This window comes from Leptonychotes weddellii, chromosome 6 (genome assembly GCF_054177405.1).
Source record: "Leptonychotes weddellii isolate Sample4059 chromosome 6, ASM5417740v2, whole genome shotgun sequence".
Taxonomy (NCBI): domain Eukaryota; kingdom Metazoa; phylum Chordata; class Mammalia; order Carnivora; family Phocidae; genus Leptonychotes; species Leptonychotes weddellii.
In genome coordinates this window covers 83,948,682-83,962,249 of record NC_138374.1, presented here as the reverse complement: position 1 = coordinate 83,962,249, position 13,568 = coordinate 83,948,682, and the positions used below count along the sequence as shown (strand labels likewise).

Here is a 13,568-nt window from a genome sequence, read left to right as displayed (position 1 = left end):
TTTGTAAACATCTTCTATGCATCTCTATATCCCAGCACTGTGCAGAGTATGGGTTTAAAACAACTCAATGATAGAGAAATTATCTTAGAACAGATATATTGGTTAATTTTTTTAAAAAGCAACCAAATGATATATCACCAGACCTTTAGACATGAACATTTCGTCTGAATCTACAAGCATTTGATGCTTTTCTTCTCGTCCCACCCCATTCGCCTCTGATATTTGGCATAGTTGAAAGTTCAAACCTAGAAACGCTACCATTGGAAGTAAATGCTGTTTTCTCGCTCACTCATAAGCACTGCACAAATATTAATGGAACACCCCTGAACTGTGTCTCTGAGCCCATTCCTATTCACTTTTTCCCAGTTGTGTATATCCCTTCTGACACAGTCCCCCACCATTCTCTCCTTTCCCAGACTGTTCTCTTTTCTGTTCAGATTTATTCCTTAAGTAAGTTCTGATTATTTTATCTTACTTATGCAGAAAATTCCCACATCTTTAACCTAATCTCTAGTCTAACAACAGCTGCATAATTCTAAATGTTTCTTGGATCTCTAACATAAATGATTTCCTATAACCTTAAATCTATCCACAGTCAAAAGAATTCCTTAACAGCTTTCCTTAATGACATTTCTCCTATTTAGCACTTACTAATGCCTAAGTTGTGTCTCCGTAGTTTACTTTGTGATTCTTCCCAGCAGAATATAATTTTCATAAAGGCAGGGCTTTATGAACTTCACTGCTGTATTATATTTGCCACGTTTATTTGTTGAAGGAATGAGTATCAGTTACATGATCTCTTTCATTCTCAGACTAGAAGACTTGGAAATAAACTTGGGCTTCTCTTTCACTGCTAATCCTTTTGCTTTTAGTTCTTCTGAATGACAGTTTCTTCTTTCTCATAGCTTCCAGTCTAATTCGGGTCTTTCTACCTTTGCTCACTAATTCAGTTCTTGACTGAGCATTTATTAAGCACTAAAACAAGCATAGGTTAGCTAGTGCTCTGGAATATAAAGAAAAATAAAATATAATTCTTCCTCTGGTGCTCATTGCCTAGGGAAGGGAGATGTGGTTGTATATATAGAAATGTGGAAATTTCTGTAATAGAGATGTATTCTAGTCTCCATGAAAAAGGTGGGGGGCATGTACCTAACTCCACCTAAGGAAAGAATGCTTCATAATAATAATAGCAAACATTTATTGGGTATTTACTACATCCTAAATGCTATTTTTTTTTTTGAAGATTTTATTTATTTGAGAGAGAACATGAGGAGGGGAAGGGGCAAAGGGACAAAGACTCCCCGCTGAGTAGGGAGCCTGACACGAGGCTCGGTCCCAGGACCTGAGATCATGACCTGGGTCCAAGTCAGACGTTCAACTGACTGAGTCACCCAGGCGCCCCTATTCTAAATGCTTTCTAAGCACCTTACACATAGTAACTCATTTACTCTTCAACAAGCCTGTGAGGTCAATACTGTTATTCCCATTTTACAGATGAAATGAGAGGGAGGTTAAGTAACTTGCCCAGAACACACATTTAATAAATAAGGGAGCTGTGATCCCAGGTCAAGCTCTCTCTGTCTCCTTTAGAGAAACTGAGGTGTCCTGGGTTTGCAAAGATCAGTGGGGATTTTCAAGATGAGATAGATGAGTGATGCCAGGCTGCAAACAACGTGTGTGGAGTAATGAGTAGTTAATTATGGCTGGCCCAAGACTGTCCTCGTGTTCACTACGTGAAGGGAGCAGAGCTCCTTGAGAAAGAAGACGAGGTGAGCCTGGAAAAGGTGGCCAGTGAGAAACCAGGACCAGTTGAGCGTTGAAAAGAAATCATTACTGTCAGCTGAAACAAACCAAGCTACTAAGCACAAATCCCTAATGATATTCGGAAAGAACCTTATGTGCATCAATTCAAATCACGTAAACCTTACACTCAGGTTGCTCTTTCCTCTTTCTCTTTTTAGAACTTCTCTTAATTAGATGTTAGATTTCCTAGTCTTCGACTTTTTCTATCTTATTCATGTCTTTGTCTTGTGTCATGTTTGTCTTCCAACTTTGTACTATCCAGTATAGTAGCCAGTAGCTACATATGGCTATTTAAATTAATTCACATTGAATAATATTTAAATTTTAGTTCTTCAGTTGCATTGGCCACCTTGCAAGTACTTAGTGGCTAGTGGCTATCCATATTGGACTGCACAGGACATTTCTGTCATTGCTGAAAATTCTGTTGAGTTTTTTTCTACAGTCCTTTTCTTTTCTAAGGGTGCTTTCTTTAATTGTACTTTTTTAAAGATTCTGTGTCAGGGGTGCCTGGGTGGCTCAGTCAGTTAAGTGTCTGCCTTTGGCTCAGGTCATGATCCCGGGGTCCTGGGATCAAGCCCTGTGTCGGGCTCCCCATTCAGCAGAGGGTCTGCTTCTCTCTCTCCCTCTGCCACTCCTCCTGCTTGTGCTCTCTCTCTGTCCAATAAATAAATAAAATCTTTTTTAAAAAAAGATTCTTTGTCATGGATCTCTCTGAGAATATCAATTATAATTTCTTGCACATTTTCTCCCATTCTCTGCATTCTCTGTTGCTCTGAATTGTTTTTTTCCTACTTGTTTTGGCCTTTTCTCTTCCATGGTAGACTTTCTTCAAACATCTGAAGCTTCTTGTCTATTTGTTCTTATTTGAGAGAGGCACCGAGCAGCTGGAGAAGATTTGTGAACAATTGGGGCTTATAATCTTGGGCTTTACTCTTGGGTGATCTGGTTGCCAACAAGCTGGCTTGATTTTGTTTTCTCTGCATGGTTCCAATTTCCAGAAAGGGATCCACCAGTTTTGTCTTAGCACATGTATACGTGGCAGTTTGTATTTTGAGAGCAGGTTAGGGAAAGCGAGTTGGGGTGGGCCTTTCATTTGACCTCTGTCTTCAGACAAATGGATTTCCCCATCTTCTGAATTGCCTACTCCTTCTGGGTTTCAACTGAACAGTTGCTCTGGTTCTGAAGGCAGGTAGGTGTGAGTTGACTGTATGGTCGGGTGGAAGATGAGGGCCCAGGGATCAAATATCCTCATCTTAGCCCTCCCCCATGTGAGCCCTGCATGGTACTTGGTGCCTTAAATCCCTGAGCTCTTCTTACGTTTGTGTAGGAGAAATTGACTTCCCTTTGGGATTCTTTTCTGCAGACACTTGGGCTTGGTCTAAGTTCTTAAAATTTCTCTATCTGTACTCTGTCTTCACTATGGTTTGGGCCATACAGATATCTCCTAATTTTACTGCAGATGGAATTTGATTATTGTTTTGGGGAGATAGTAATCAAAGGAAGGGGACTGAAAAGTGTTTACTCGGCAATCTTCTTTACACATTTGAATTATTGCTATTATTATAATTTCATCAGGAATGATTCTTAAGTTATTCCTTTGTCTCAGAAACTCTAAAATGGTTGTGTTGAATGTGTCCAGACATTAACGAGAATGTTATGGCTCACTAAGATGGCCATCCTTTTACAGAGAAATTTCTGTAGGAACCATTAATTGTACCAAACTAATTCTTTTTGTTTATCTAAAATTTAGTCTTCCCAGGATGGTTTTCTACTTGCCTGTTTCTCTTTTTTCAGTAAAACCATCAATGGGATCTAATGCCATGAGCTATTATGCTTAAGCTGTTTTTTATAACCATTCACTCAATTATTCCAAATAACCTTTGTTAATTCTCAAGGTGTATCCTGAATAATGTCACCTTGTTTTATTTATTTTTATCCTTTAAGTGAGAGGCTTCGATTAGATTCCAAGTTTAGGTGGGATTTTTGTCGAGTGGAATTCATGCCCTAAGTACCAACATTGTTTATGTCTTTGTTAATTTTTATCTTTGCCTCTCTGCTCTATTAGAATATCATTGATATCCTCTTAATAGAGCACTGTCATCCAAAATATGTTGTAATTGTGAATAAGTTATATTAGCATTAAGAATGATCGCTTACCAGCCCTTACTGGCAATAACTCTTTTATGCAAGATTCAGTGTAGACCCAAATAGCTTTCTGTTTGTCTATACTGTCCACTAAAGATGGCACTAAGTATGGGTCAAATAGAAACTGGAGTTTTAAATTAGATCGTTTTGGGGGTGTGAGTGGCTCAGTGGGTTAAGCGTCTGCCTTTGGCTCAGGTCATGATCTTAGGGTCCTGGGATTGAGCCCCCGCATCGGGCTCCCTGCTCAGAGGTGAGTGAGTCGGCTTCTCCCTCTCCCTCTCCCTCTACGCGCACATGCATGCGTGCGCTCACTCTCACTCTCGAATAAATAATCTTTTAAAAAAGAAAAATAAATGAGATTGTTTTGGTTTAAATTCAACCAGGTTTTAGAGATGGGATGGTTGCTTACTTTAAATATACAGGTTTATGGTCTTGATTTTCAGGTGCTTTGTAACTAGGGTAAGCGACTATTTAGAGGCTTATTGCCAGATCATTATTAAACTAATTGGTATTGTGTTTTGAAATAATACTCAGATTTTAAAAGCACTTGTTCTGGCCACATTTCTTCAAGTATATTTTAATTTCTTGCACTGTTAATCTTAAGGAGATTCACTTTTTATTTCTTAGAAATGAGCTAACAACTCACTTGACTTTCATTAGAAGAGAAACAGACCCAGGAGTACAAGACACATTTAATAGAAAAGTGTAGTACCATCAAAGTAGAAAATGTTATTAAAGAATAGATATTTCATCAGAAATTGCTCAAAAGAGTAAATTATTTGCTTATGATTTATGTTGCTAGAGAGGGAAATATTTGGCTATTTTCCTTCTTCAAGTAATCCTTTTCGATTTTACTATTTTAGCCTGCCCAATCAAGAAGTCAGAGTTGGAATGACAAAACATGTCAGAAGTCATCTAATGTTAATAGCATTTGGCATAGGAATTACTGCCCTAGACTTGAGCTGGATGTTGTTTCAAATGCTACAAGATTGAAGGAAAATCCGAGTACTGTGGGCATTGAACAAGTGATCAGTATTAAAGGGTTAAATCTTCCAAGGAAGTCATCCATTGTGAAAAGACCAAGAAATGGTATGTATTTTTGCTTGCAGTATATATTGTGAAATATTAGTGAGTGTTGATCACATTTAAGAAATCTTTGCCAAACCCAAGGTCACTAAAATTTTCTCCTGTTTTTTTTTTTTTTTTTTCTAGAACTTTAGTAGTTTTAGCTCTTAGATCTAGGCCTTTGATCCATTTTGGATTAATTTTTTCATATGGTGTGAGGATAAGGATCAAGGTTCACCTTTTTTGTATATGGCAGTCCACTTGCTCCACCATTTGTTAAAATATTGTCCTCTCCCCATTGAATTACCTTGGCACATTTGGTGACAATCAGTTGACCTTGACCATATATGTGTGAGTCTGTTTTGGACTCTATCATTCTGTATCATGGGTCTCTTTGGCTATCTTTATGCCAGAACATCATCTTAATTATCGTAGCTTTCTGTAAATCTTGGAATTAAGTAATATAAGTCTAAGTCTACTCTAAGTTTGTTCTTTTTTTGCAAAGCTGTTTTGGCTACTCTGTTTTTCTCAATTCCATACAGATTTTAGAATCAACTTGTCAATTTAAAAAAAAAAAAAAAAGCCTGCTGAGATGGTGATTGGAATTTAGTTGACTCCATAGATCAGTTTGGGGAGAATTGACTTCTTACCAAGATTGGGTTTTCTGATGTGTTTATTTAAGTCTTCTTTCATTTAGTGTTCAGCAGTGCTGTGTGGTTTTTAGTGTCTTACACACACATGTATTGTCAAATTTATCTGTATGTTTCAGATTTTTGATGCTACTACAAATGATATTTTAAATTTTGATTTCTAATTGTTCATTGCTAGAAATCCAGTTGACTCTTGAACCAACAAGGGTTTGAACTGTGCAGGTCCTCTTATATGTGGAATTTTTTTCATAAATACAGTGCAGTAAATGTGTTTTCTCTTTATGATTTTCTTAATATTTTCTTTTCTCTAGGTCACTTTATTACAAGAATACGGTATATGACACATATAGCATACAAAGTATGTGTTAATTGGCTGTCTCTGTTGTCAGTAAGTCTTTTGGTCAGCAGTCGGCCATTAGTAGTTAAGTTTTTAGAGAGTCAATAGTTAGATACAGATTTCTGACTCCGGAGGGGGTCAGCCCTTAACTCTCCTGTTGTTCAAGGGTCAACTGTAGGATTGATTCTTGTATTTCAATCTCCTGTTTGTACCGCAAATCTGCATATTAGTTCATAGTGTCTCATAGACTCCACAGGATTCTGCAGAGACAGTCAAGTGACCTGCACATAAAGACAGTTGTGCTTCTCCTTGTCCAGTCTGGATGCCATTTATTTGTTTGTTTGTTTATTTTTTTTTTCCCTTCCTCCTCTTATGTCTTTTTCTTGTCTTCTGGAACCTCCAGTATAATGTTAAACAGAAGTGCTGAGAGTGGAATACTAAGTATTAGGGAGAGCTGTTTTATTTCTATCATAGAAGATGTGTAGAAGTAGAAAGACTAATTGTAATCTGGTCCTTCTCTCTTCTTTCCTTCAGACATGAATGAATGAAAGTCTAACAACAAAACAAAACAAGCCCTTAGCAAACCTTTTAGCTCATGCTTTTGCTTTTCAAATTTAGGTATAGATTATTCATGTTTCGTCAAAATGTATTCCTTATGAGCGTAAATCTTTCCCTGATAGTATCTCTGGACCTTTGTTTCCTCTTCTGAAATGGGAACTATACTGCCTGTTCACAAATGTTTGTGTATGTTATGTACTGTAACGTATAAAAGCCCCTTGTCCATAGCAAGTACACTGCATGTTCGTTCCTTCCTTCCTGTTCCCATGAGGATAAGCTGTTCATTTTATGTAGAGAACTCATTATCTCTAAGTTCTTCATGTCACGGTCTGCTTTGTTATAACTGCCACCTGTCAATGGATTTTGTGCCCTGGGCTCACACAAACATAAAATAAAACAGTAAGTTTTTTTCCCTCTTTTAGTTGACAGGTCTTTCATGTATTTAGAGACAGCCATTATGACTCTCCTACATTTCTTTTCCAAGCTAAAAGTTGCTTACCTACCCAGTTTGTGCTTTGGATACAATACAGGTTTTAATAATTGTGGGACTATTATGGTGAGTGGTTGTTGAAGTGCAGTCTTCTTACTACAGAGCACAATAAATGTTTAGAATTGTGTATTTTCAGCCTTCACCCAGAGACTATGCTTGTATTATTGCAAACTAAGATAGATTTTGTTAACATTCCTGTCATTTTACTGGCACTTACTGAGTTTATAATCAAAATCAACTAGTTGTTGTTAAGGCAGGTACAGTTATACTTTTAAACTTAAATCTGGATTAAATTATCTCTACTGATGCAGTCAATTCGTTATAATCCATTTTTGCCTTTCTTGAAAAATCTTTGTGTTGTCTACTAACAGATGGTTATTATCTGTGTCACCTGGAAATGAGAGAAGTATGGCTCCCGGTGTCTCAAAGTTTTGAATAAAACGTGTTTGCTTACGTAATGTTTAATGTACTGACGTCGAGAGCCCTTACGCTAGATTCCAGACTGTTCAGACTGCTAGTCACCTGTGGTCTTTCTGGGCACTTCAATTTGCTGTAATTCCACATAACTCATATCCAGTTATTTTGCTCTGCCTTGTCCACTAGGATAATATGAGAGACACTGAAGTGTCCTGCTTAGCATCTAAACCCATGGAATTCCCCCGAAAAGCTAGTCGAATAGCCTTATCACAGTAGGAAAATGTGGTTAGCTTGGCATGGCTGCTGCTTGGAGAAACCTTGCTGAGGATCCTACAATGTTTGTGTTTACTTCTTCCCTCTTCCCTAAGGGCTCACAATTCTCTGCTTAATAAACAAATTAAGGCTTTTATAAGCAAAATCAAATTTACAGATCTGTAGCTTCTTAAAAATCTGTGTATTTGGGCACCTGGGTGGCTAAGTTGGTTAAGCGACTGCCTTCGGCTCAGGTCATGATCCTGGAGTCCCAGGATCAAGTCCCGCATTGGGCTCCCTGCTAGGCAGGGAGTCTGTTTCCCCCTCTGGCCCTCTCCCCTCTCATGCTCTCTCTCTCTATCTCATTCTCTCTCAAATAAATAAAATCTTTTAAAATAAAAATCTGTGTATTTTTAAATTTGAGGTATCCTCTTCTGGTCTCTAGTATTTGGTACTCCCAACCATTTTACTGATCTCCTAGGGTAGTGAGCACTCACTGTTCAGGCTGAGAATTAGTTGTAGTTGGACTGATTTCAAGCACCTGCCACTATCTCTATGTTGTTGTCTATGTCGGGCATCAACTGACTGTATTATTTAACCTTATGATTTATTCTACTGCCATAGAATACATTGGTCACACAAGTTTCTCGGGCCCCATGGCTAGGTAATGAGGATCAGAACTAGAACGCAGGTTACTTCACTATGTGACAATCCTATATACTTCAAAGGCAGTAATGTATCGGTGGTGGGTATAAGTGGCTGCTGGTTTTATTGGAACATTTTAAAAATCAAATAGGAAATCGTACATTGATGTGTAAATTGCCTTAATTTTTTTTATTCAAAATCAAGCCTTTAGTATCAGAAGTAAATAGCCTTACAGAATTGATTGTATCCTGAAATTTTGGTTTTGGTAATTTCACATTAAATCATACAAATAACTGACATTACAACTTAACTAATCTGTGAAATTGTAAAACACAGCTAAGGGAATTTTTTTTCTTTTGAGTCATTCTTGCATCTCCTTTTGTGATGCATCATTAAAGAAATAAGACTTCCTCCTTAGGACAGTGAGATGCGGACTGTAACAGTAAGGCTGAGTCTCCACACGGAACAAAGACTTACAGGCCATTTTGTTTTTATTTAGAAGAGCTGTCAGAAGACGACCTGTTGAGTCAGTATTCCCTTTCATTTACAAAGAAGACCAAGAGAAATAACTGTGAAGGTCCTAAATCCTTGAACTCTTCTGAAATGCTCATGCCTGACGTGGTGGATGGAAGTACTGTTAGAAAAAACGGGAGCGCAACACTTACGACGAGAAATAAATTTGCGGCGTTTTTACAGAGAAAAAATGAAGACAGCGGTGCAGTTGTGGTCCCAGGGACCAGAAGCAGGTACAGTTCATCTACACAGTGTTGTGTGTCTGTTGTATCACCTACTCCGCCGGTCCTTATTCCAGTTGTCCTACATAAACACTGAATCCGGGTTGTCAGTGTGGAGCCCGGCTTGGTCCATGTACTGTTTGTGTCATGTGTCACCTGAGTCCCGACGTAAATGCACATCCGTTCTCTTGAACATCTCTTCATACTAAAGCAAAATAAGAATTGTAGACTTATATTTTGCATTAGAAAAATTGTGTTGTTTTGGAGGGTCCCTTGCTTATTTCTACTGTTTTTTAAGAACTACAATTTTGCAGAGTAGGGTTTTTTGTTTTTTTTTTAAGATTGGTTTATTTGAGAGAGAGAGAGAACATGAGCAGGGGGGAGGACAGAGGGAGAGGGAGAGAGAATCCCAAGCAGACTCCCCACTGAGCACGGAGCCTGAGATTATGACCTGAGCTGAAATCAAGAGTCAGATGCTCAGTCAACTGAGCCACCCAGTCGCCCTAACAGAGTAATTTTAGAAATATATTTAAATACAGAGTTCTAATATTAATTGAGAACCTAATACTATAGTAGACATTGGGTTACAAAAATGAGAAACATAGTATTTGTTGAGAAGCTTGTAGTGTAGTTACAAAAATAGGTCCATAAAGAAAATCTGTACAGTGTGGCAGGTACAACAAAAGTATGCCTCAGGTGTCCTGGGGGCATTAAAGGAACGTCTCCTGCTGAGTGGGTGGTTGGAAAGGGTCAGAGGGAAGGGACAGGTGTCAGGTACCGTTACAAAGAATGGAGCCTCTACCTTCCCTGTGGGCAGAGACATGGAGCTTGGGGCAGCTACTTGCTGTCGGCCGCTCCTGTTACTACTCCTGCCAAAATGTAAGTCTGCAAAAGGACACTGACGGAGCAGAAGTAGACAGGAGGCCAGTTCATGGAGGGTTTGTAAGCCAGGCTAAGGAACTTTTAGACTTTAGAGGTGATAGGAGCTATTTGGTGATTTTTAATCAGGGGAAGGGTAGGATTTGATTCCTGCTTTTGATAGACCGTCCCAAGTGTGCTGTGAAGGATGGATTCTAGAAGGCCAAAAGCGAAACAGAAAGATGGGTTAGGCCGTTCTATAGACCCTGTGAGTGATGATGAGGTTTTGGAGTCGGTATAATGTAGGGGTCAGCAATTGGGACCCTGGGATTGGACCACCTGGATTTGAGTCCTGTCCTGTTCGCTCATGAGATGTTTGACTCAGGAAGATTAAATTCTGGGTGCTTCAGTTTCCTCTTTTTAAAAAATGGGGCCATACTCTGGTTTCTCTTCAGATCGCGTAAATCTTTCGCCTTTTTAAAAAACGGGGCCAACAATTATGACAAGCTCAGGGCCATTGTGAGGATCACATTATGACTGTACGCAAAGGTGCCTAAAGCGGTACCTGATGGATGGTAAATACATGGTGAATAGCTCTTACTTTATGGTCTGGATGGTGGTACCACACCGAGCGGCAGGAAGTTGGAGTGTCAGAAGTTACCTAGGCATGGCCTAGTAGCCCAGAGAACACCGATCAGCCCCCACATTCCTCTGGAAGACTTAGAACGGATGTGTTCTTCAAGTTTAATCCACCAGGCCACGGCCAGTCTGTCTAACCGTGACGGTGGGAGACGGGCATGAAGGAACCAACCGCTGGTCATCCTTGAAACTCACTGTAGGCGGCGTTCCAGACCCTTCTCCCATCGGGCCTTCCTAAGGAAAACAGTCACATCCCGATTAAATGATCATTCTGATTCTGCCTGCACTAGTCCCTCTCGTGGAAGGTGCTTGTTACTAGTGGAATGATGAAAAAGGAGGCTGCAGATGATGGAGAAGAAGACATGATACATGCCGGTTACTACATTCTAGAAAGTTGACTTTCCTCTCTTGCAGAAATCCTTGGAACTTGCGTTTCATTTTTCCACGTGGATGAGAATAAAATTTCCCTTTTCTGTCCCTCGATGTCCGGCTCGGTCACCACCCAAGCTTAATGAGATACCCGTTCACAGCTGCACATCTCCACTCTATAGTTTAGGCAGATGTGTCACTGATAAATTGTTAAGAGATCCTTGGAGAAATGCATTTTTTTTCCTCCATCAGTTTCCTGTGAAACAATAATTGTAAGTCCTTGATGTAGGATATTCCGACCTGGGTGGTACAGCAACATCCGATAACTAGATATGATTAAATCTAGTTAATCTAAATCTAAATTTTCTTAGCTCATTTTTGAAGTTGTTTAATACACTCTCTTATTCCTCACAGCAAAATTATGAGATAGTCAGGGTCGCTGTTTTTTTTCTCTATTTTGGGTTAAGACACTGAAGGTCTGAGAGGTTAAACAACTTTCCCGGGGTGGTGTAGTTAGTACCATCGACATAGGGGTTCCTAGTCCTCATCAGTGCGGTGGGTTGAAAGGAACAAACCGTCTCATTGGCCTGGATATGAATTCTCACTGTGTCATTGAATTAGTTGAGGGATCTTTCACACACCACTGAATTACCCTGAACCTATTTCTTTATAAAATATGGATGATCAGCTACTGGAGGTTGTTCTGGGGACGAGCAGAAGTAGATCAAGCATCTGACACAGTGCCCAGTCACTAATATATATGCAAGAATTTATCATCACCCCCCTCTGTAATATAATTTATATTTAATGTAATATCACCCACTACATTAATGTAATGCAACACAAGCTATTAAATATGCCAAAGATTGTCTCCATCCCATCTGCTTTTTTGGAAGTCTGCTTTAACTCTTCTTTATTACATAGATACTTAACCTAGAAACATTCCGGTTTATCTTTTGAGACCTAGAAATAGAAATATCAATTAAGCAACACTGTAGGCTAATTGGGAAGAAGTAGCCCTGATCTGAGAGGGTGTTCTGGGTTTTAATTCTGCTTTCTAGCTGATTAATTTTATAACCTTGGGCACTGTCACTATTAACTTCTCTTACCCATGAAATCCTACCTGGAAGACTATTTGGATATCATAGGGGTTCTTATTTACTTAAAAATGAATGATGTGATCAGACCTGGGAGCTCCTGTTTTGTGCTTAGTGAATAGCCTAGTAAGACCTTTCCTTCCATAGACTGCTTCCTTCTTGGCCTGTATCCACACCTCAGCCGGGGATTTGATAAAGGACAGAGAGGATTTTTACCCTCCAGCATGTAGTAAATATTCTGTTTATCATTTTGGATTTGAACTAATGCTTATTAAGGAGGTAAATTCTCTTTAGGTTTCATATTCATCTGATCATATCCCCTGGCAATTTCCTTTTTTTTTTTTTTTTCTAAAGATTTTATTTATTTGTCAGAGAGAGAAAACACAAACAGGGGAAGTGGTAGGCAGAGGGAGAAGCAGGCTCCCTACTGAGCAAGGAACCTGATGCAGGACTCAAACCCAGGACCCAGGGATCATGACCTGAGCTGAAGGCAGACGCTTAACTGACTGAACCACCCAGATGTCCCTGAGAATTTCCTTTTTAACCTCAAAATTCTCTGAGTACATCTTCTCCGTAATGATACTGATCTTTCTTTTGTATTGGAGTGTTTATAAGTGACTTTTTAAAGCTGCTACACTAAGTAATACCTCTTATTAATACAGAATCTTATGATAGATATGAAAGTCATAACCTCAATACTTAAAATAGCATAAAAGTTTATAAGGTATTTATTTAAAAAGCCGGTAGAGTACGTACCACTACAAGTTCCCAGATGATTTGCTACTAGGAAATAAGCTAAGATAAAGAGTAAGTGGCTAATTTCTTTTATTTTGCTTTTACAAAATAAGAGACAGTAGTTGTAAATTGTCCCTCTGTTGCATATTTCTGTAACTCTTCACATATTTGACTGTCAGCCATGTGTTAGCCGCTAGTGTAGGTGCTGTGGATGGTACCTGTCCTCGGGGAGCTTCTAGTCTGTCTGGGAGTTTATTAAATAAAGGTTAGGGGGGAAAGATGTATGTGACGATTAGGGGTAGATAAAATATGCAAGTTCTAAGTAATGTATGTAGAGAGGACTGCTTTTAGGAAATCCTATCTACAAATTCATTATATAAATAAATTTCTAAATGTGTGAATGTTGGTATAACCAAAATTTAAGCTTTCAAAATCTGTTTTGTCTTTATTTACGAAATTATGTATTCATGAGATTTTTCTTGAAGAATCTAGACCATCTTTCACTCCCTGAATCTTAATCACCTTTGTGGGAAAACTCTAGAATATTTATAAGTTCTTTCTGTTGTTTTTTTCTGGCAGGTTTTTTTGCAGTGCTCTGGATTCTGCCGACTGTGTATCGGTGGAAGCAGGCAGCCAGCCCCTAGAGGAAGGTGCTGTCACAGAGAAAGAGACCAGTCTAAGTGAGTCAGATTGCGTAGATGGCCAGAAGCCGGCTGGGTTGGACGTAGCTCGTAGCTCAGGTGATCCGACTGCAGGCAATGGAGCCGTGATGAC

At 39.0% G+C, this 13,568-nt stretch overlaps 1 protein-coding gene across 1 annotated transcript in view; it reads left to right on the top strand.

Annotated features, from left to right (window-relative positions):
* The first annotated feature begins 1,875 nt into the window (after window positions 1–1,875).
* Window positions 1,876–13,568, top strand: part of EXO1 (exonuclease 1) — a 23,703-nt gene continuing 12,010 nt past the window's right edge. The window contains exons 1-4 of the mRNA XM_081823179.1: window positions 1,876–1,917; window positions 4,812–5,037; window positions 8,862–9,108; window positions 13,374–13,474. Coding sequence (XP_081679305.1) covers window positions 1,876–1,917; window positions 4,812–5,037; window positions 8,862–9,108; window positions 13,374–13,474 — 616 coding nt within the window. The remainder of the gene's footprint in view (window positions 1,918–4,811; window positions 5,038–8,861; window positions 9,109–13,373; window positions 13,475–13,568) is intronic.